Below are 22,185 nucleotides of genomic sequence, written 5' to 3'. Positions count from 1 at the left end.
TACGACGTCACATCACGAAATGAGGCGTGAACCCTCAAATGATTGACAAGCGATCCAAGCCAATCACAGCGAAGAATGGCTTCGTGTTAAACGCACAGAGCCAATCAGCTTCGAGCTTTATTATCAGGCATGTAGAACCAGTGCCTGAGCTGAAGCTTTATACATCCAGTCACTTACTTGCCAACCATGTGAGGCACGCAATAATGATTTGGAAAAATGGTTCGTCTACAATAAATGTTTATTTTTGGTTTATGGCCAGCCATAAACTGCCAAGCAGAATTTAATAGGTGGTCAGGGTCCTTTGGCTGGTGTACGGATGTTGTCTTAAGCACAATGAATTATTTCTTGAGGATTTAGTTCATTTTCTCTCTTATGTTTTCATATCTATGTTGCTGGGCGTAGGATTTACTAGGAAACATTATGAAATACTCAAAGCAAAAAAAATAAAATAATGGGACTGTATTTTGGTATTAATAGCTACAAATATAGGAATAATGCTTTTGAAAAGTCAGGTTGTTATTTATCCCAGTTAAAGACCATTTAAAGACCATTTTATTCCTGACACAATGCAAAGTTTATTACTTTCATTCATAGAACATGATAATTGATTTGTTTATGAGGTGTGATAAAACCCTAATAAAGGATATATCAGTAGATTTAATTATTAAAACCCTAATAAAGAATATATCAGTAGATTTAATTATTAAAACCCTAATAAAGAATATATCAGTAGATTTAAATATTGTAATACTCCGTACGATTGTTGAGAAGACAAACCCACATATATCCCCTTTGTTATTTATAGCTAAGACTTACAATATGACAGCAGGGTATTCATCTGTTTACACAGTGTCTTTATTACATTTCTTTAAATTGCAATGCATATTTGATACAAAAAATGTAATTCACATAGCTGATTGATTATCACATTCATCTTATGGACTGAAATATTTGCTTTTACTGAGTACACCTGCTTCTGTATTATATATTATTATTCTTTATTAATATTAATATAAACAATAGTATAAGTAGTAGTTGTAGCAATAGCAGTAAAAGCAGTAGATAGTTGTAACATAAATATTATTTAAAAACATTACACTTTGGTAAAATACATAATATTTATGATTATCAGATTGGTGAGTCATTATTTTTTACTGGTTTTTTTTTCTTACGCCTGCAAGTTTGCACAACAATATGAGTGAGAAAATGATCTGCTCTGATTAACTGATGAAGTAGGAGGAGGCATTCTGTAGCGTGGGGGAAATCTCCCTGGGTTTGAGGACAGATACGTCAGGTTGCCTCTTGCACTCCGGATCACAAAGCTGCAAAACAGTGTTGTTGGCAAGCAGAGCAAGAGGAGCAGAGATCAGCGCATCATAAGCTCAAAGAGTGCAAACCTCACCCTAAGCACGGTGAGTATCAAGCTTTTTTGCAAATTCATGTGCTCGGCAATGTTTGCGGGATGATAGCTGTCAGCTCTGTGTGGTTTTACGCCTTGAAGAATCTCAATCTTTGTGCTTTAAAATAGTGGGGTATAATAAAAAAAAATAGGATGTTCAAACCTTTCTGTTTGCTCCTTCAAGTTTCAAATACTTTCTCTTTAATTTTGTAAAAACATAGCTTGGGTCATCAAGCCATGCTCATATTAGTTAAATCATGTCATATGATGAAAAACTTTTCTCTCTCTCAGAAAACAATTCTGACTGAAATCTTTTGTTAATCTGTTTATACCTCGCTGTCAAAATAGCCAACCCTAATGATAAAAGGTACAACTCAGCACCTTAGTTTTTGACAGTGCTGATGTTTCTGAACATTACTCATAGAGGAATGATTTGGCTTAATCTACCAACACCTTTTTATCTGACAGAGACTGTTGTATGATAGCAGAAAACATCTGCGCCAGTTTTATTTACTGTCATTTTGCATTTCCCTCCATACACGTGTGTTAGCTCCCCTCAGGCAGCTACAGAGAAAAATGGCATTTGCAGGGATGCTGAGCGACGAGGACATCAAGGCTGCAGTTCAGGCTTGTCAAGGTGAGTCAGACGGCACACACGCTCTCGCACGCAGGGACACATACACATTAACACAACAACATATACTTTACAGTTAGTGAATATAGATCCACTCAGAGAGTTACAGACACTGTGAAACCCATGCAATCCCACTGGGGAAACCAGTACACGGTGCTCACAGTGGGGACATGGAGCCTGCAGGTAACCAGGCAGCCATGTGGCAGGAGAGAAGTCACCACCCAGATACCAAAATGTTTTTTACGTTGAGCATTCACACAGAGAGGATCAAATCACACAAGCTATACAGCCCTCACCTCCCAAAGCACTTAATCATTCATCTCGAGCAATTATGTCTGCATGACAAGGCAGACGCATCACATCCCCGTAGATGGGAACCAAATGTCAGTGCTTATATGCCCTTTGTTCAAGAGAACCCCCCTGTTAGCAATGATTCAGGCAAAATAACATTTTTGTGTATGTTAGGGAGGTAGTATTTCTATGATTTATTTCATACTAAAATGTTTTATTAAAGTAGGCTTACCAGACAAATTATCCACATGTTAGGGATACATTTCTACGATACCAATCCTTAATTCTAAGATTGATATTTTTTAAATCTTAGAATCTCTCTTTCTGTGGCTGCAAGTCTTATTCAGCAAATTATTTTAATGTACTTACATTTAGGTTTATATATGGCCCATTGTTTCAATGGCATAATGACATGGCCTATAATGGCATATAAAGACAGTGATGTGCAACAGGGTATATATTGGTAAATGTCATCGGTGGAAGAATGAAAGTCATCTGAGCAGATGAGTAAATGTGACATCTGTATTCAGTTCCTCGTCATTCTTTCTTTCCTGTCATTCTGGGATTGACCTCTCACTCAAACATCTGTCTGCCTCTCCTTTTGGCTCACTTCGTCTCTCTCCTATGCCGATGCAGTTCCAGGCACATTCGACTTCAAGTCGTTCTTTGCACATGTGGGACTGTCCAGCTCATCTGAGGCAGATAGAAATAAAGTGTTTACAGTCTTGGACCAAGACAAGAGTGGATACATTGAGGAGGAGGAGCTCAAGTAAGGATAGCATGTGTCTGTGTGTGGTTTAAGGGCCAGAGCGAGGATACAGATGAGCGTGTGAGTGTGTTTGTGCATGTGTGGCCATTGTGATGGCCCGCAGGCAGAGGTCACTATATGAATGAATTCAGAATTACATGAGGGGGAGGGCTGGTGAGTGAGTGATGGGGAGGGGGGTTGCTTTGAAAGGCCTAGAGGGTAAGAAAATGGCATCATAAAAGATACAGTCCGTGATGATATAAGCCTGAACTTTTCTCTCATATTTTTTTGCACACCCATCAAAAGGCTGTTCCTTCAGAATTTCTCTCCGGGGGCGAGGGAGCTGACTTTGGCTGAGACCAAGGCTCTGATGGCTGCTGTCGATAAGGATGGTGATGGCAAGATTGGGAGAGAAGGTGGGTGCATGTAAAACATCTGGAAAAAGCTGACGGCAGATGAGAAAAAGGAGCCGTCTGTGCAGGGGAGCTGTCCGTTACTTGGTGCTGAAATTGCAGTCTGTAAAAAGCACATACAGAAACAGTTAAAAAATGATTCACCAAATAAAGTATTGATTGTTTCGATATTGTGCTTAACCTTAATATTGTTTTACAATGTGTGGAGAACACTGTTGTGCTTAACAGGAAAATCTGACAGAATTTATTTTTCTCCCCTGCAGAGTTCTGTAATATCCTGAAATAAAGAAGATGAACATCTTTGACCATGGCTGTTTTTCCCTACTTTAAGTTCACTGGTTTCGTATGCAAATCCTGATTTTCCGGACTGATTGATGCAAAGACCAAAAACCTTGGATGTTCTCTACCTGCCCGCTGCTCTCCCTGTTTATGTGATACAATAAAAATGCTTGGTGGACGGACGGCTAAAGCTGGATATTATAGTGTGTGTGTTTAATCAATCAGGAACCTGGAATGGATTAATAAATGTATTTAAGATGTGATATCACTGTGTGTTGCTCTTTTTTTCAGCTGCTTGATAATGCATTAAGTGTCTCATGTAGGCCTTAAATCAACATTTAAACGACTTTATTGGCATCCAAGGTATTCAGGGGTTTAACTGAATGCATTCATGTACATTTTTCAGGATGTCAATGATAATAGAGTCATTTTCATAATTGTGATGGTAAGGAAAACCCCTCAGAAGTAGGAGAAGCACAGGTGTGAATAATAAAACAAACGATGTCTGAATTCCACTTATCCTGGCTCACTGTCACTCTAGCTGGCTAACTTGACAAAACAGACACATTGTTAGTTTTATGAGTAACACCTGTGTTTTCCCTGCTATCACAAGTCAAAATGGCCTGTTCTGATTCACTGCTGCAGGAAATCTTATAACCTACAACCAGTGATAACAGGGATATTGAACAGCCACGTCACCAATTTCCCCACTTTTGAGGGTTTTTGTTTTTTTTCAAATCCTTAGACACATGGGCACTTAGAAAATAATTTCCAAGTTATCCTTATTAGGGTCATTACTGCCTTCTGCTGGATGGATTTCAAATTCCTGCAGACCCAGGTAGAAATATCCACATTAATTATGGAAAAATACTTTATTGTATTGATACAGAATCAATATGTTAACAATCTAGCTTTTACATTTCATAAAGAGGTCATAAAGGCCACAAAAACAAACTCATCAGTCAAACGTGGCTGACAAAAACATTGAGAAAAGGAAGTTATTAATATGCATGCCATGGCAGCGCATCAGATTTATTATGGTGCCAGCATATTACTACCTTGTTCACGTGTTTACGCACCTAAACGCACAGCACACAAATATTAGTCTTATGGATTGGTGCATTGCCTTGTAAGGACAAGGATAAGGTGGTATAGGCCCCAAATACCTGCTTGTCCCCTGGGTTCGTTTGAAACTTGACCCACTGCAGAGTTCAGATGGACCATTTGGAAACATACCGTAGCCTGTATTTTAAGTAGATATAGTTAGTTAAGGTAACAGGATGACAAAGTCTATCTATCATCTGAGACCAGCTCGGAGGCTTCAGATGAAAGAATCAAAAGCGTGACTCCAACAATTTATACAAATTGTAATAAATAATCAATTAGGTAAATTCACTTCTGACTGCCACAAACACTGCATGCACTAGTATCAAATATTGCTTGAAAGGACAAAATAGGATACAAGATTTTATGTTGGACAGACCCAAATGCATATGGATGGGCTTATTTGGGAACATTTTTACTGATTCCACAAAAGACAGAAAGTCTGACAAGCAGTGTAAATCACAGAGGGCCATGCCTCTAATGAGATAACCCTACTAGTGCTTTTGAGCGCAGTGTAAGCAGTCCTTCCACTTATATTTACAACCTCTTGAGTAGCCGATGATGCTTTTTTTAATAGAACATTACCTCTGTTCATTAAGAAAGTGAGCAGCAGCTAAAATTGGGAGGGAGTCCTTGGAGCTCATTCATGTGGCAAGTTTCTGAGGAATATGACCCATGGCCTAGGTATCCACTCTCACACATTCACTTCCTTAATATTATCAGATGCAATTCACAGTATCAGGATCAACATGGTCAGTGCTTTAAATCATATGAAGGCAACTTGTCCGGCTCGGGTTTCCACGCGTCTAGCTATAGGCCTCAGCACACATGGTAGCATCCTCATTTGTTCACCTAAAAATAGTTTGAGACTAGTTGACACATTTTTTCGAAACCCATGCATCTCGGTACTTGATACTGAGACGCAAATCTCTGTAAATGGTGTTGCTCAAGGATATAAAAGAGAGATGGATAGCTGCCGGAGACATTCACTCTCCAGTCCTCCTTGGTTTTCACTCGCCTCAACGAAACTCAAAGGTGAGTGGGAGCCCTGCAACGGCCACGCTGACTTCAGGCAGACGAGGAGAACCTCTTGGACTATAACTGTAGAGAGAAATGGAACCAACATAGAAAAAAAAACTACAAGGACCACAGGACGACTCAATCAGTGCGAAAAGGATGCCCAACGTGGCCATTTGGTTTCACCGGATCAGCGTCTGTGGATGATAATTGCGCTATTTTACGCGTATTTTACGCGTTTGACATCCCTGCGTTTCCCCCCCAGCTGCAAAAGTTCCTTTTTGTTGCGGTGATTCATGTTGCCGTGATATGGCCTCTCAGTGGGAGCATCATCTACTTAGTGTCATAGCAGCGTTGGGATAAACAGAGGCAGACCTGAGCTGACATCCGGAGCCAGAGAGCTGATGCTCAGGGGCAGCCTGTGCAAGTTAAAGCAATGAATTAGTGACCAAAACAAGCAAGAGGCTTGGGGCTTTTTTTTTATGTTTCTAGATTCTTTTCAAGGCGTTGTTACTCTATTTTGCATGTCTTGTGAAGCTAGAATAGAAATAGCCTTGTTTAACACTAGGCTCTGCTATGATGCTTTTCTCTGAATACCTCTCTGACTGTATCCTAGACCCTCCGCATAGAAGAGCATCAGTAGTTATTGCTTTAAAGAGGGATATTTGCAATGCGAAACCAGGACAACTGTATGGTATTTGTGAAGCTTGTATACTAACTCTGAGTCTTCTTTCCTCCCTCAGAATAACAAAAATGCCTTTCAACCTCAAGGAAGCTGAAGTCAAAGCCGCTCTTGACGGCTGCGCAGGTGAGTTTACATTTCTTCATTTAGCACAAAAAAGATTATACAGGTGACACACACACACACACACACACACACACACACACACACACACACACACTTCATTCTCACTATTATTATTTGCATATAATGAATTCTCACTGCAAATGCAAAGTTGATTAACAAAAAAAAATGATATCAATTGATATCTATGTGCTGAACTCTGAGTGATCTAAACTGCCAGCTACAGTTATAATATTAAAACAGCACTGAAGTCATTTGCACTTATATATGTAGCTTGACAGGGGGCTAATGGTCTTGAAATGTGTGTTCCAGCTGCTGACTCCTTCGACCACAAGAAGTTCTTCAAGGCATGCGGCATGGCCGGCAAGTCTGCCGATGATGTGAAGAAGGCCTTCGCCACCATTGACCAGGACAACAGTGGCTTCATTGAGGAGGAGGAGCTGAAGTAAGACACTCAAGCATCTCACACTTAAGCAAGCAATGCCTCTGTGGCTCAAAATATGCACCGGATCTAATAGTACTGTACTGTATTTTAGATTTTTAGAAAAAAAAACAAGGGGCAGCTTTACTCTTTGCTACTCTTTTTTGACATTTTGTCTTAGTTTGGCTTTAATCTACGGCTCAAACTACCCACTCACTACACACAAAAAACTAAAGAAATGCCATGTTTAATGAAGCCTGAAGGTTTTCTGATCGTACATCTAAATTTCTATGGAAAGGTTTGTTGCTTTTGCCCACTTTAACACTTTAAATGATACTCATTCTGCACAGTGATTTGCAATCATTCAATAAAGTCTGAGATGCTCATTTTAACACCTGCTTTCCCCCCCTTGTCAGGCTGTTCCTGCAGAACTTCTCTGCTAGTGCCAGAGCACTCACCGACAAGGAGACCAAGGCTTTCCTGGCTGCCGGTGATAGTGATGGTGATGGCAAGATCGGAGTCGATGGTAGGAGTTCTTTCAGTTTTTGAGCAGAGTACATTTTCATACATATCTTTGAACGTAGCAGAACACAGCAGAAAAATGCTAAGGTTAATTCTGATACTTATTTGCAATGGACTCTCAATAACTCTGCATTACAGTTTAATATTCAACATCCATTCACATTCATCAATGCTCAGACTCAAAGTCTTGGTCAGAGATTGGCGTCCAATTAGCCTGTAGCTCATACCAGCATGATGACATGTCGTTCACTACTAATGGCAGTTTCATTCTCATTTCACAGAGTTTGCTTTAATGGTAAAGGTATAACTTTCCATTGACCAAGAACCACTTCTTTTCATGGAACTGCAAGCTGCTTGCAAGATCCGTAACCACCAGCTGAAAGAATATTTTTTTATACCTTATTTATGAGTTGCCTTTCGGATTATTTCTCAACATGGAACATATGTTTTACTGTGAATGTTACTCAGTTGTGTTAAATGTTCTGAAAAATGACTTGTGCAAACTGTACAATACCCTCTGCACTTTGGGGGAAGAGTGAAAACCCAGGAATAAATACGCTTTTGGTCTAAAGTCATCTGTTTCAGGTCAGTTGTCTTTGTACTGCTTTTGTACGGCACTTGTTTTGATAATTGGTTAAGGAGATAGCTGGACTCCAGCTGGCAGACACATTTGGGAATAGCCCTCTTTGCCCACATACTTCCTGGATCCAGGGATGTTTTGCATTGGATAGCTGTCACACATAGTGTAATTAGTTGGTCTCTTCCAAGGTCTTTTTCTCCACCCACTGCTGAGTAGTCAATTAGATGATGTGCTGTGGCAACAGGAGGCCTATTAACGGCCACTGTTGCATCAGCAGGAACTTTTGAATCTGGTGCATTGATGCACATCTTTAGTGATATTAGGTTTTTTTTTGTCTAATTCATTCAGTTTTCTTGTAGTGTTTAGAACATGCCACATTTATTTGGGACATATTTTAAATTAACGTTTTAGCATAGAAATGAGTTCAAAAAGGTTATCAGTCAGATTTTAAACAAATTACAATTCAAGGGATTGCTATGAGTGCTAAGGGAACTGCAAGTCAGCAATATGTAAACACTCAACCCTATCAGATGACAGCCTGAGCTTGTTACCATCAACCAGTGGTCAAAACAGAGAGATAGTAACAGCAGTCTGATGCCAGCTCACCCTTACCCCAAAGAACAGTGCTGCCACCTATGGGTGAAAGATATTCTCAGTATTACAAGAGTAGATATAAATGTCAAGATGCACCATTCAGAATATCCTTCTCCTTCTGTCCTTTCCTTTGTTTGGAGGTTACAAAACATAATTCACCTGCATGAGTATTCCCATGTGCTTTTAAACACATTGAGCTCTTAGAAAAACATGAATGGCATCAGGGTGGGTCTTTACAAAAAACATTCAGTCCATCTTGACTAATTTGAACAACAATAAATACATTTTTGACTTTCCAGCCAAAATGGGACTGATTGTCTTTATGCAACATAATAATGACAGTAATGTGCTTGATTTGGTTTTAACCAAACCACCACATAAATCTGACAAAACACAAATTACTTGAAAATACTAATATGACACATTTTGGCTGTGAATGGGCAACTATAATAAGTAGACAATACCAATTTCAAACATTGAAAAATAACTTATACATTCTCACAACAAAACTCTAATCTATAATTATGAAAGAAAAGCTTTTTCCTCTTGTAAAGTCATGAATACAATGTTCCATGCCTTCCAAATCAACAATATCACACCAAACTAGGGAAAACAACTGTCTTTTGGCTGCCCTTATGCATGCTCCGTCTGCTCTTGAATAGTCTACTTTTGTGTGTTGCCAGCAGCACTTTCAATTTGTCCTCCTCAGCAGTGCACACGCCTATTCTTAGCGTTGAGGGGGACATTCAAGACTTCTTCAAACGCACCTTTTAAGCGTCTTCATTTGTGAAACTCAAAATAGACCGCTCTCCGGCTACAGGACAAATCCTCGTCACCCCCTTCCTAGGCGGTGTCAGTTGTCTTATGCCTCAGATTTCGATGGAGTGAAACTATAAAAAGGTCACTGGGAGCACCGGGAACATCACCGCAGTCGACTCGAGTCCTGTCTGTTTCATCTGTAGACTACAAAGCAAAGACAACAGAGAGGTGAGTTTAAATGGAAATGGAAGAGAAACCTGGGATCCACACAGACAGAGCCTCAGCATCCCACACTGCTTCAGAAAAACATTGATTTAAAAAAAAAAAAATTAAAGTGGACTTTGCACTGCAATGCAGCATCCAAAGAAGGAGTTTTGTTGGGCTTTTTCATGCGGGAGCGTCCGCTGCATGAAGACATGGATTACTGGTCGGACCTCCCAGCATCTATAGAGCTGCAGTAGGGAACACATGTCAATCTCAGCCTCTTGAGCCGGATTTGGAAATGCAGCATCATACCACTCACAGAAAGAAGTGGACTGACTAATTTGCTTTTTGAAATTTAGAATGATTCTATTTTAATCTATTTCTATTCCATTAGGGAACCAATAACATCATTTTTTAATTATCTGCAACTATTGTATATATTATTCTAAAAGAAAATAATATATATAGTGAACCATAATCAATATAGTCAACCATATGTGAGACTATTATTACTTAGCCACAATGGGTCCTACTTTAGAAGTATAATGATCACTTGTATCTGATTTCTGCAGATCAAAATGGCCTTCGCATCTGTAGGACTGAAGGATGCCGATGTCGCTAAAGCCCTGGAAGGGTGCAAAGGTGACCCTCCAAGTTACACTTACAAAATCCCAGTCACAGCCCCTCCCTGTTTGGAGCATCACTGTGTGTTTTGTCCAGCTACTGTATGTGGATGTACTTAAGTATAACAACCTGAATTCATTTCAGACGCTGGCACATTCAAGCACAAGGCATTTTTCGCAGCATGCGGCCTGTCTGGCAAGTCCGGCGATGAGCTCAAGAAGGCCTTCGCCATCATCGACCAGGACAACAGTGGCTTCATTGAGGAGGAGGAGCTGAAGTAAGCCACCCATCACTTCCTTTAGTTCTAAACAGCTAACCACAAATCACATTCTCGCATCTTCTGTTCTGATATCATCTGCATAAAAGAAGAATTAAGTTAATGACAGAGGTTTTTCGGTGAATTGTCCTTCAGGGTATGAGGACTGAATAATTGTAAAACCAAAAGGGTCACACTCTCTTCAGCACACTACATAAACTTTCTATTTATATCTAATGCTTTCAATTATATGTAACATGAAGTGTGTCTCAGCCGATGGGGCTTGGTTCACACGTGAACTAACCACCGTGTGTGTCTTCAGGCTGTTCCTGCAGACCTTCAAGGCAGGTGCCCGCGCGCTGTCGGACGCCGAGACCAAGGAATTCCTGAAGGCTGGCGACTCCGACGGTGACGGCAAGATCGGCGCTGACGGTTCGGACTCTTTTTGTCACGCAAAATTGGTTGCATATCTTTCTATGGATGTTTTTTGTTGGAAAATAGACGCCAACTGTGTGTTTTTCTTGTATCCCCACAGAGTTCGCTGCCATGGTGAAACAATAAAGTGGCAACCGACCAACAACATCTGCTCTGATGGAACAACGAACCTCCCCCCCCACCCCCATTTTCATCTGAATATAAATAATTTTTATACATTTGCTTAAGAGACGTTTCCTCCTATGCAACACACTGTCCAAAAATGATGATTGTGAATGTCGCTCGGCTGTGTTCATGTCTTAAATATGAATTTTGCTTACTGTAAAATCTATTATGCACTTTCCAGGTACAAACGGTAACAAAAAAAAAGAAAAGAATAAATGTTCTTTTTCTGCGGTCTTATTGGGCTTTTATTCTCTGTGTGGTATTTGTGTCTTTTCAATTCATGAACTATACATACAAACTCAAAAGGGCAAATTCATTTACAGCCTATATCTCTCTCTCTATAAAACTCCATTTGCTGTGTTTTTTAGGAATATAGGAATTAACTTACAAACAGGTGATGTAATAGCTTACTTAATTCTCTCTCTGTCTCACATGCAAACACTTATTACTATAGTGATGCAGCTCCATCCTGCAGCCGCTAGATAGAGCTACTTCCATTAGAAGTTGGCACAGATGCAACGGACAGAGACAAGACATAAGTTCCTGTAAATGATCTGGCAATAAATAACGACAGCTGTTTGACATTTGAGTTTCTCACTTCGAACATGTCAGTAAGAAGAGACTGGCTTGTAGGCCACTTAGGAAACTCATCAAGTATACATGTAGGACAAAGCTATGATGACAAAGAATATAGATTGGACAATTATTCTTGAAATATAATTGAAATTCTTGTTTCAGTCGGTAGTTGAGTTAATTCCAGTCCAACATTTATTTTTGAAATGAAGTAATGGTAATTATTTGGGGTGAGATTCTACAAAATGCAGTGAAAATGAGTAAGAACCTAATTTAAAATGTGATTCGATTGTACGTTTAAGAAAACATTGTTTTAATGTTGATTATGATGCAGGTAGTAGATTAGTATGTCTTGGTTCGCACATATATGTCCAGGAGTGAGGCTCGTTGTCTACAATTCCTCTGTATGTTTTGCAACACTGTTGCTTTTTCTTTTTTCAACTTAATAAACTTAACGTAAAGCTTGTTGAGATTGTGAGATCTTATAAGTACCTGGGTGTTCAAGTGAACAATAAACTGAACTGGACTGACAACACAAATGCACTTTACAAAAAGGGTCAGAGCAGGGGGTTTTTTGCTGAGGAGACTGAGGTCCTTTGGAGTGCAGGGAGCACTCCTGAGGACCTTTTTTGTAGTGCTATGTTATTATTGTTATTTATCTATTTGGCACCTGAAAAATATATCTAGTAGTGTTAAGTTATTTTTTTTGTTTTGATTACATTTACTTATTTTTGTCCAATTATTTATTCATCTATTTGCACCTTAAAAAGAAATCTTGTAGTGCTATGTTATTATTGTGATATTTCAATTTAATTTACTTATTTTTTTCAATTATTTATTCATCTATTTTACTCTCTTAGTGCCATGTTATTATTTTGATATTTTTACGTAATTTACGTATATATTTTTTCATTTATTTTGACACACTACTCAGAGACATTGTTCACTACCCAACCCTGTTTTGAATAAAAACAATTATTTAAAAAATGAAAGTGCCTACATGAAACTAATTCCAAATGCACTCAACAATTACTTAAGTGTGATTCAGCTATGTTTTTTGTAAAACACAAAGCAGTAACTTTAAAGAATGTAAAACAGTTCTACAACAATTAAATGCCATTTTAACATTTCAGGTTTCCAAGATGTAAATCATCACATTGACATACTCTATCTCCTATCTCTGTCATTGTCATACAAAATAATATTGTTAGCATAAAACAAACAGAATGAAACCAGATATGAAAATAATTAATCTGTAATGAAACGGCATCACATAGAAATTGAAAACCCTCATCTAAATGTCCTGGTATTGGTAATAGTTTGTGACAATAGTCTGTGTCTTTTAAATTCTAATCAGAATTTAGAGGGAAGTTAGCTCTTGATTGCAATTTTAAAGGGATTTAATTTTGAATTTACCACCATCAGCACCAAACGGAGGATGTCTGATTCACACTTTGTGTTGATGAGTTTTGTCTCCACTCAGTCTGACAACGTTAGAGCAAAGAGAGACGAGGCGTACGGTAATAAAGCTCAACACTAAGCGGAAACATTTAATGTCCATTCAGCCCCGACACAGAGAGCAGAGGAGATGCTGCAGTGTGACAATAAATTACATCAAAACATTAAAAAGTCCTAATAAAAGCCCCAGTAACACTGTGGCTTATCAATACTATATTATTTAATTATTTAGCAACGGGACTGTTAAATACAGGGTTCTTGAACGCATCACTACCTTCAGATAACGTAAAAAAACAAAGTCTCTCTCTAGAGCCAGTGTTCAGTTTAAGCTAAACATTCTTAGTTTCAGGTGTTTATACACTGATTAAAACATAATTATGTTATTATGTATTTATTTATTTGTTATTATATTCAAGTACTTCCCCTGAATGTTACACACTGTTCATTTAAAATACTACAAACATACTGTTTGGTTGTTTAATCTGTAATCTGAACATGTTTTATGATATAAAATCTTATTCTAGTAACATCTGTCAGATAGATGTAGTGAATTAAGGTATAAAGTTGCAGAAAGTACAAATACTCAAGTAAAAGTACCTCAAAGTTGTATTGAAGAGCAGAACTTGTGTTTAACAACTCTCGTTCTTCTTTATCAATCAATGCAACATCAAACTGATTAGTTTTCAGTATTTATTTATCTGCTCAGTTTATTGTTGCATCTTTAAAATGTCAGAAAACAGTGAAGTCAAAGATCTTCATGTTTTTGTCATCAAGAATAAAGACGAACTAATGAAATTATATAATCAATCAGCAGACTTATTGATTATTAAACATTAAATCTTTAACATTCAACATTATGGGAACATTTCACTGTTGACGAACATAAAGAGAGAACATTGATGAGCTAAAAAGAGTTCAGTAGATCAGCTGACGTTTCCATTGCAACACGTCTCAGCTGTGAACTTTGACCTGAACAGACTCTAACATTATCATGTGAAGATCTTCTGATAAAAAACACATAAACATGGACGTGTTTGTTGCCCGCTGGCATCGCTGATGGTTAAAACTAAAATAATTCCTGCTGAGAGTCTTTGACGCACTTTGTTTTGTTTGTGAATGGAACAGGAAGTAGTTTATCTTATTTATTTATTTATCTACTAACAAGTGGACACTGAAGACAAACTGTCCACATTTCTACATGTGCCTCCTCACCTCCTCTCCTCGTCTCTATTGTGTGCCTCCTCCTTTCCTCTCTCCTCGTCTCCTCTCTCAAGTAAGGAAGCAAGGAGAGTAGAGAGGAAAAGAGGAGAGAGGAGATGAGGAGAGAGACCACAGTCAGCTTTTCTCATTTCTCTATTGTGTGCCTCCTCATCTCCTCATTGTCTTATCTCCTCGTCTCCTCACCTTGTCTCCTCTCCTTGTCTCCTCACCTTGTCTCCTCTCTCTTCTCCTCTCTCTCAGCACCAGAAGGACGTCTCAGTACTAAAAATCCATCTGAAGGAGAGAGGAACAAAGAAACGGGGAGAGATGGAGAGAGGAGAAGGAGACGAGGAGAGATGGAGAGAGGAGAAGGAGATGAGGAGAGGATGTACAGCTGTATCCTTTGCTGAAGACCTTTCAGCAACTGTGACATATAAACGAATCATGTGACACGTTCTTGTCACAGTACAGACTGTGAGATGAGAGGAGCGCGATGTGTTCACTGACTGATGTTTAAAAATGGAATAAACTAAAATCAGAACATGAATTATTATTTATGTTTCCTTGTTCTCTTTGGTAGAAACGTGTGTGATGTAAAATGCATTTTACAATAATTTAACTGTGAAAATACATGTACATTTCAAGATATATTCTTATTTAAATTCTTATTTATACTATTATTTCATTTACATATTTGCATTATATTATATTTACACTGTTGTTGTCCGTTTCTCTCTGGTTGTACCGTGATCGTCTTTTAAGCCGGCTCTCCCTCTCCCGATGCACATCTTTTTTTCCTATTTACTTACTGAATAATATTGTGTTATATATTATAGCATTATGTCCATTTCATAGTTTATATTTTTACCATAATGGCCAGGGCCTCTTTCTCGACGGTTTTCCTCTCGTTGGGAAGGAGCTTCCGGCTGATTTGACGGGGTTCCTCCCCCGCTCGGACCTGGGACAGGACTCCCCCAGTCCGATATAAGGGCAAAGTCTGGGGTTATGAACGGTTCGGAGCACAAGGCTCCCTTTCTCGGCCGCCTCCGTCCACTGGATCAAATGTAATAGGGCTGGCCAGGGTATAGATTAGTTAAGAACGACTTTACCTGCTAATTCTGGCCAGTCCCGGATGGCAGCCACCTTGCTCTCCTGGGGCCTATTTCCCCGTGAAAGCCCAGGTTACTCCAAGCCGAGGCGACACTTGGCCGGTTTGGCGGTGAGACCCGCCTTCCGTAACTCGCCTAGTACGGCCCTCAGCTGTTGGATGTGGACATCCCAGCTGTCGCTGTGGATGATGATGTCGTCTATGTATGCGGCGGCGTAGGCCTGGTGCGGCCGCAGGATCTGGTCCATCATCCGTTGGAAGGTGGCTGGGGCTCCGTGGACCCCGAAGGGGAGACGGTGTACTGGAACAGCCCCTCCGGTGTCGCGAACGCCGTCTTCTCCCTGGCGGACTTGGTCAAGGGCACTTGCCAATAACCCTTGGTCAAGTCCAGGGTGGTGAGATACCGGGCAGGCCCCAGTCGCCGATCAGGTCGTCCACCCTGGGCATGGGATAGGCGTCGAAGTCGGAGACCTCGTTCAGCCGCCGGAAGTCGTTACAGAACCGGTAGCTCCCGTCAGGTTTGGGCACGAACGACTGGACTAGACCAGGCGCTGCGGGACTCCTCGATGACGTGCAGCTGCAGCATCCGGGCCACCTCCTCCTGGATCGCCGCCCGTCTGGCCTCCGGGACTCTGTAGAACTCTCACCTTTATGGGCCATGACCTGGGCCATGCGGTCCCTCACCTGTTCCACGTGCTCCACCACGGTGCGGTGGGTGACGAGGTCTCCTTGGCGAGGTCCAGGATTCCTCGAGGCCTCCTCCCGTCCTCCTGGATCAGGAGCTCGACCGGAGAAGCCCCCGGGAGCTCGGAGAAAGCCCTGGTGGCAGGACCAGGTCTCCTTCTGGTCTGGGCTGAGGTCCTCTCCTACCGAACAGAACATGGGGCAACAGCCCCATGGTCCCAGTTCTTCCACTGTCTGTGTCCATGGCCTTCTTCAGCATCTGTTTTAGAGTTTTGTTAAATCGTTCCCCTGCCACCAGGCCGTCCGTCTGGGGGACCATACACTCCCCAGGCCGGAAGACGCGATGTCCGGGCTGTTTGACCTGGAGAAGTCTAAGCAGTTCTTTTAGGACCCGAGACATGCGGTCCCTCACCTGTTCCACGTGCTCCACCACGGTGCGGTGGGGTGACGACTCCCTGGTCTCCTTGTCAGTACTTCCCGTACAGGAGCTGCTATCCCCACCCGGCTAAACAGAAGCATAAGCTCTTCCGTCTGCCATGGCCGCCTTTTTAGAGCCGTGGCCGTCCGTCTGGGGGTGATACGCAGGGGTAAGGCTTCTTTTAGGACCCGAGACATACCGGGTTGCATAGTCCACCAACACCAGGATGTACCGGTGTCCCCTGCTGGTCTTGGGGAGGGGTCCCACAATGTCCAGAGCTATCCTATCAAAGGGCGTCTCTATGATGGGCATGGGGATGAGCGGGTTCCTAGCCGAGGGCGAGGAGCTACCCGCTGACACACCGGGCACGTTTGGCAGTAGCGCTCTACGTCCCTTTTCACCCCGGCCAGTAAAACCTCGCCAAGACCCGATCCCGGGTTTTGTCCATGCCCAAGTGGGCTCCCAGGAGGTGCGTGTGGGCCATATACAGCACCTTGCTGACATATGGTCGAGGGATCACTAATTGTTCGGTCACCGCCCCGTCCCGTTCCACCACCCGGTATAGTAGGGCCCCCTGGTGCTAAAGTGTGGGTGTGGTAGGCAACTCACCGAGTCCCGGGGCTGTCCGTCGTGTGCGAGGACATGGCTCCAGGCGTGCTTGAGGGCGTCGTCCTGCAGCTGGGCGCTAGCGAACTGGCCCGGTCGAGAGGTTCCTACCCCCTCCGGCAGGAAGTCCGAAAACTCGGTGAGAGGGGAACTCTCGGCGTCCTCGGGTGGGTCGTTCAGGTCTGGCGCCGTCAGGGTATCCGAGGTGTCGGGTCCGGGCCGCGGTGGTCCAGAAGCGCCGCCTCCCGAGTGGGTTGGTGTCCCCGGTGGCGAGGGTCCGTCCCCTTCCGGCCCGGTGTCCTCTGCCGATGCCTCCTCCTGGGTCGCCGGAATCCGGGTGGCACCATACGCCGGCCGCGCCTTCCTCCCTGCTCGGGGAGCCGGCCCTCTCCTGGCCCGATTTTCCCGCTCCGGATCCCAGAGTCTGTGGAAAATCGGGCAATCCCTCCCGATGAGGAGGGGTACCGGTAGGTGGGGTACGATCCCCGCCCGGCCGTGAACACCCCGTAGGGGGTCCGGATAACCACATGGCAAGACTCGTAGGTCCGGGTATCCCCGTGTACACAGGCCACCTCCATAGGCTCCCCCCTTCCCCCAGCTAGTTCGGGACGAAGGAGGGTCACTGCACTACCCGTGTCCAGGAGGGCCTGTGTGTCCTGGGTCATAACCCGTGCTGGAACAGTCGGGGACCCGGCTACCCCCTGTGTCCAACAGGTGGCCAGCATACAGGGCCGGTGCGTGCCTCCGACCGCATAGGCCGATGGCATTGACACGTCTCTGTCCCCGGGACAGTCTCGTGCCAGATGTCCCGGCTGACCGCAGGCGTAGCACCGTCTCGTGTCTCGAGCCTCCCGGGACACGACCGGCGGCTCCGGGGTGGTGTCCGCGACGCCGTCAGGGGCCCCTCCGGTCTCGTCGGGTCTCGGTCGGCCGCAGGTTGGTCCGGGGACTGGCGCTGAGTTGCTGGGCCACCTGCCAGTTCTCCAATTGCCGGATCAGGTCGTCTACCGTCTCGGGATGGTGGTGGGCTAGGACCCTCCGGGCGTCGGCCGGCAGCTGGCGGACGGTGTTGTCGATGAGTACCCGATCCACCGGGCAGGGTCCCTCACCCGTGGCCAGCCACCTCCTCACTAGCCGACCATGCTGGGCGATCTGGGTCCGCACCGCTCCATGGATGTCGAACCGCCAGTCGTGGAATCGTTGGGCGCGGGCGGCGAGGTTGTGCCCGTAGTAGGCCATTATGGCCTGCTTGAGCACCGGATATTGGTCGGCGTCCTCGGGTGGTAAATCCTGGCTTGCCTGTTGTGCGGGTCCGGTGAGGAAGGGCGAGATGATGTGGGCCCACTGTTCAGCCGGCCAGCTCTCCCTCCGGGCGGTCCTCTCAAATACCTCCAGGTACGCCTCGACATCGTCATCCGGTCCGAGCTTAGTGAGCCGGCTGGTCGGAGCGGCTGTCGGCGCGGCTGGGGGCGTGTCGCGGACGGCAAGCTGCGTGAGTCGGACCACCGCTTCGCGGAGCAGCGCGAGACTTTCCGCCGTCTCCCGCTGTGACGCGGCCGCCTGCGCCAGGATTTGTTGTCTCTGAGCCCCCGTGGGAGCGGCGGCGCGCCGTCAGGGTTCTGCATGCTGGATTTATTTTGAGTGGGTACGTTACCGTGTGAGGTAGTGGCGCCGAGCTGCCCGCCTTCTCCACCATATGTGGCAACCCGGGTTGCGGATGTTTCGGTCGCACACGGAAATCACCAAACTCAGGGTCCAAGGTAAGCCGTAGTCGGCGTTTATTCACACACGTTACAGGGTATGTAAACACTATCGGCGGGGGTCTCCGCGGGTCTCTCTCCTCTCGATTCGTCCGTAGTCTCTTCTCTGGATTCGTCCGTTGTCTCTCTTCTCTCGATCTCTCTGGTTGTAACTCCTTCTCCATCTCTTCTCCCTGGTGTGTGTCCGTGATCGTCTTTTAAGCCGGCTCTCCCCTCTCCCGGCCGGGTGTGTTGCATCCCGGTGATTACGCCGGATGTCGACGCACGCTCTGCTGCCGTTACACTGTTGTTGTGTTTGATGCACATATTTTTTTCCTATTTACTTACTGAATAATATTGTGTTATATATTATAGCATTATGTATATAGTTTATATTTACATAGTTCTATTTTTCTTATATTTCTTTATGCTTGTATATAAGGGCAACTGAAACGTACCAATTTTCCTCCCTGGATCAAATTAATATTATAGATTATTAGTATGCTAATTCTGCAGGACTCTTGCTATTGTTTATTACTTTTGATATAAAAAGGTAAAGAACTTGATCCTCCTGATAGAAATGCAGTAAATCAGCTGTAGTTCTGTGTTGTGGCTGCAGGGGACAGTAGTGACCCATAGAGGGAGAACAAACACAGACTACACTCTTCTGTTTCTGTTGCATTCCAAATTTATTGTTGCATCGTACACAAAACACCTGATAGAAATGTGAGAACACCTGTAGAGCACGAGATCAGTGTAAACCACAGTTCAACAACGTCGTATAGAAAGCCACATTCGTACATTCAGTCGTGCATAAAAGAAGAAGAAGAAGAAGAAGAAGAAGAAGAAGAAGAAGAAGAAGAAGAAGAAGAAGAAGAAGAAGAAGAAGAAGAAGAAGAAGAGCACTGTAAACAGAAGAAGAGTCGTACCTGAATGTCTCATCATGTCTCAACACTTTGAATTAGAAAACAGGCAGCGGGAGTATAGAGATATAAACAAGTATATCAACATATTGCATCATGCGACACCGAGGAAGAACCACTTGATATATCATCATCATTATCATCATAATCGTCATGGCAACAATAGGATGCAATTAGTTTTTTTCACAGTTTTCTCATTTAGGAGTGCAATAGAGATGTTACAGAGCAGGTTAGAAATGGGAGCTGATGACGGATCGTACTTTATGGAGGAGTTTGGTATCTTTTGACCGTTCGCTAAGCCCCTCCCATGAAGAGATCCAATCATAGTTTAGCAACCGTAACTAGGCACCTGGATACGATGTTTCTAGAGAGGTAAAGTCCCGCCTCTTCCACCATGGGACCTTAATTCAGAATAAGTTTGTTCGGTGGTCACCAAATATGTTTTTATCATGTTTGAATTGAGCCATGAATGTTGTGTTTGTCAAATTAAAAGATGATGTTACACTTTAAGAAAGATACATTTTAGCATAAAACAGTATAAGTCTGTGAAAATACGTAAATAGAAATACTAAACACCCCCAAAAATGGTGTTCAGGCGTACCAGGAAAAACTCACACAGAACATGTCTAACTTGTTCTTATTCTTCCTGGCTGATAAAGGAAGTCACTAATATAACACATCAGCTAAGATAACGTTACGTTTGGACCATGGCTATGTTAGATAGCTAGCTAGTAAATAAGCGTAAATAAGCTAACGTTGAGTTTTTGTTTCACAGGGGACACGAACAGCGGTCTCCTGGGTTAAAGCCTAAAAAGTAGTTGCATACTTATAGATGTATTTTTTGCTGTAAACTAAATTAATTTAAGTTAATTTTGATTGGGAATCTGACACCGTTATCATTGTAAACCTTAAATGTGCAGAAGAGAACAGTGAGCCGGGCTTAGCGAACATTCATTTACAAGGATTCCTGTGAAATGACAGTATTTTCTCATTTAAATAAACAGACATGCCATGTGGTCACTGAAACATTGGCTCACTGTTAGCACCTTTGAAGACCCTTAATCTACTCAAACAGGTGAAACCCTGGAACATTTTACTGTCTTTTGAATAACATAAAAAAAGAATAAAGCGCTCAACCCAAAATAAGCATCTCCGATATTTTCAGTAAATTTTAGCTTAAAACTAAAGTTACTTTAACAAAAATCATCTCCAGTCTGTTAACTACTTAACTTAAGTTACATTTGGTTAAGTTATGAGAGTTCTAATAAAATAAATAACCACCCAACGGGGCAACACTGATGGAAACCAAAGCATCTTCATTATGAGGGGTGGGATGATAATAAACTCGCAGAACACCGCTCGTTCAGCATAAAGTTACCATTCACAGTGGGAGCTGGTTTAACAAATATGTGTCTTGAATAAACTGTGAGTTCATTGTCCGTTAGCGACTTATATAGCTAACTTGCTAAGGGAGCTAGCTAGCAGTGCTACTGTGATTTTCATGTTCATGGCTAGCTAACGGGTTACCAGTTACGGTAGTTCATCAAACTAGTCTCAGAGGAGTAGAAGTTAAAGAGACCTTCTGGGTCCTTATTCCGGAAAAAATATGTACGGTAGTCAACAGCAAGAGACAAATAATTATCGATTCAGTTTGAATTGTGCCATGAATTTAACATATGTTTGTCAATTTAGTAGATAATTTTGCACATCAACAAAGTATCAGTTTGTCGTAGGATAATTTAGTTTCGTGTGAAACTGCTGGGTATAACGTTATCTAGCTAGCTGACTTAGCTATGTTCCAAAAGTAACGTTATCTTGTCCTTTTTGTTAAAATCCTGAAAATCTTTTTATCAGCCGTGAAGAGAAAGAAGGAGTGAGACCCGTTGTTGGTGTAAGAACATCCTGGTTACAAACCCATCGTAGCTTCATAGACAGACATCTTTACAATTACGTATTATATATTGTATATTTCAATAGTTTTACGCAGAAATGCAACTTTCTGTGCAAAATTATCTTTTAAATGTTCAAACATCATATGTGTAATTTATGGAACAATTCAAAAAGGGATCTAATAACAAGCATAGGTCTCTTGGCTAAAAGCACATTGTTGATAACATATGAAAGAATTTTGTTGGATATCAACGAATTAAGGCGCATTATTTTTTTGTTTTAGCTACTAATGCTGGAGGAGAAAAGGAAAGATAGTTGGAAATGGAGATGGAAAAC

General features: G+C 42.6%; 3 protein-coding genes across 3 annotated transcripts; all 3 read left to right on the top strand.

The window, feature by feature from the left end:
• The first annotated feature begins 1,289 nt into the window (after positions 1-1,289).
• On the top strand, positions 1,290-4,026 carry LOC129098824 (parvalbumin beta-like). The gene is made up of 5 exons (XM_054607936.1): positions 1,290-1,412; positions 1,950-2,036; positions 2,961-3,093; positions 3,379-3,488; positions 3,749-4,026. Exons 2-5 carry the CDS (start codon positions 1,976-1,978, stop codon positions 3,769-3,771), a joined length of 327 nt encoding a protein of 108 aa, XP_054463911.1. The 5' UTR covers positions 1,290-1,412; positions 1,950-1,975; the 3' UTR covers positions 3,772-4,026.
• A 1,843-nt stretch (positions 4,027-5,869) lies between these two features.
• Positions 5,870-7,956, top strand: LOC129098825 (parvalbumin beta-like). Its single transcript, XM_054607937.1, has 5 exons — positions 5,870-5,903; positions 6,629-6,693; positions 7,003-7,135; positions 7,528-7,637; positions 7,915-7,956. The coding sequence occupies exons 2-5, from the start codon at positions 6,639-6,641 to the stop codon at positions 7,938-7,940; spliced, it is 324 nt and encodes a 107-aa protein (XP_054463912.1). The 5' UTR covers positions 5,870-5,903; positions 6,629-6,638; the 3' UTR covers positions 7,941-7,956.
• A 2,392-nt stretch (positions 7,957-10,348) lies between these two features.
• Positions 10,349-11,211, top strand: LOC129098826 (parvalbumin beta-like). The gene is made up of 4 exons (XM_054607938.1): positions 10,349-10,412; positions 10,539-10,671; positions 10,973-11,082; positions 11,186-11,211. Exons 1-4 carry the CDS (start codon positions 10,349-10,351, stop codon positions 11,209-11,211), a joined length of 333 nt encoding a protein of 110 aa, XP_054463913.1.
• The last annotated feature ends 10,974 nt before the right edge of the window (positions 11,212-22,185 follow it).

This window comes from Anoplopoma fimbria, chromosome 11 (genome assembly GCF_027596085.1).
Source record: "Anoplopoma fimbria isolate UVic2021 breed Golden Eagle Sablefish chromosome 11, Afim_UVic_2022, whole genome shotgun sequence".
NCBI classification, from domain to species: Eukaryota; Metazoa; Chordata; class Actinopteri; order Perciformes; family Anoplopomatidae; genus Anoplopoma; species Anoplopoma fimbria.
This window is presented reverse-complemented; position numbering and strand designations above follow the sequence as displayed.

What these genes read in the sequence shown, in the direction of transcription:
- LOC129098824 (XM_054607936.1), top strand. Translation starts at nt 1,976, where the DNA reads ATGGCATTTGCAGGGATGCTGAGCGACGAGGACATCAAGGCTGCAGTT. An exon ending in TGCAGTTCAGGCTTGTCAAG is followed by an intron (nt 2,037 to 2,960) that starts GTGAGTCAGACG and finishes ATGCCGATGCAG; the next exon opens with TTCCAGGCACATTCGACTTC. An exon ending in ATTGAGGAGGAGGAGCTCAA is followed by an intron (nt 3,094 to 3,378) that starts GTAAGGATAGCA and finishes ACCCATCAAAAG; the next exon opens with GCTGTTCCTTCAGAATTTCT.
- LOC129098825 (XM_054607937.1), top strand. Translation starts at nt 6,639, where the DNA reads ATGCCTTTCAACCTCAAGGAAGCTGAAGTCAAAGCCGCTCTTGACGGC. An exon ending in ATTGAGGAGGAGGAGCTGAA is followed by an intron (nt 7,136 to 7,527) that starts GTAAGACACTCA and finishes CCCCCTTGTCAG; the next exon opens with GCTGTTCCTGCAGAACTTCT. An exon ending in TGGCAAGATCGGAGTCGATG is followed by an intron (nt 7,638 to 7,914) that starts GTAGGAGTTCTT and finishes CTCATTTCACAG; the next exon opens with AGTTTGCTTTAATGGTAAAG.
- LOC129098826 (XM_054607938.1), top strand. Translation starts at nt 10,349, where the DNA reads ATGGCCTTCGCATCTGTAGGACTGAAGGATGCCGATGTCGCTAAAGCC. An exon ending in ATTGAGGAGGAGGAGCTGAA is followed by an intron (nt 10,672 to 10,972) that starts GTAAGCCACCCA and finishes GTGTGTCTTCAG; the next exon opens with GCTGTTCCTGCAGACCTTCA. An exon ending in CGGCAAGATCGGCGCTGACG is followed by an intron (nt 11,083 to 11,185) that starts GTTCGGACTCTT and finishes GTATCCCCACAG; the next exon opens with AGTTCGCTGCCATGGTGAAA.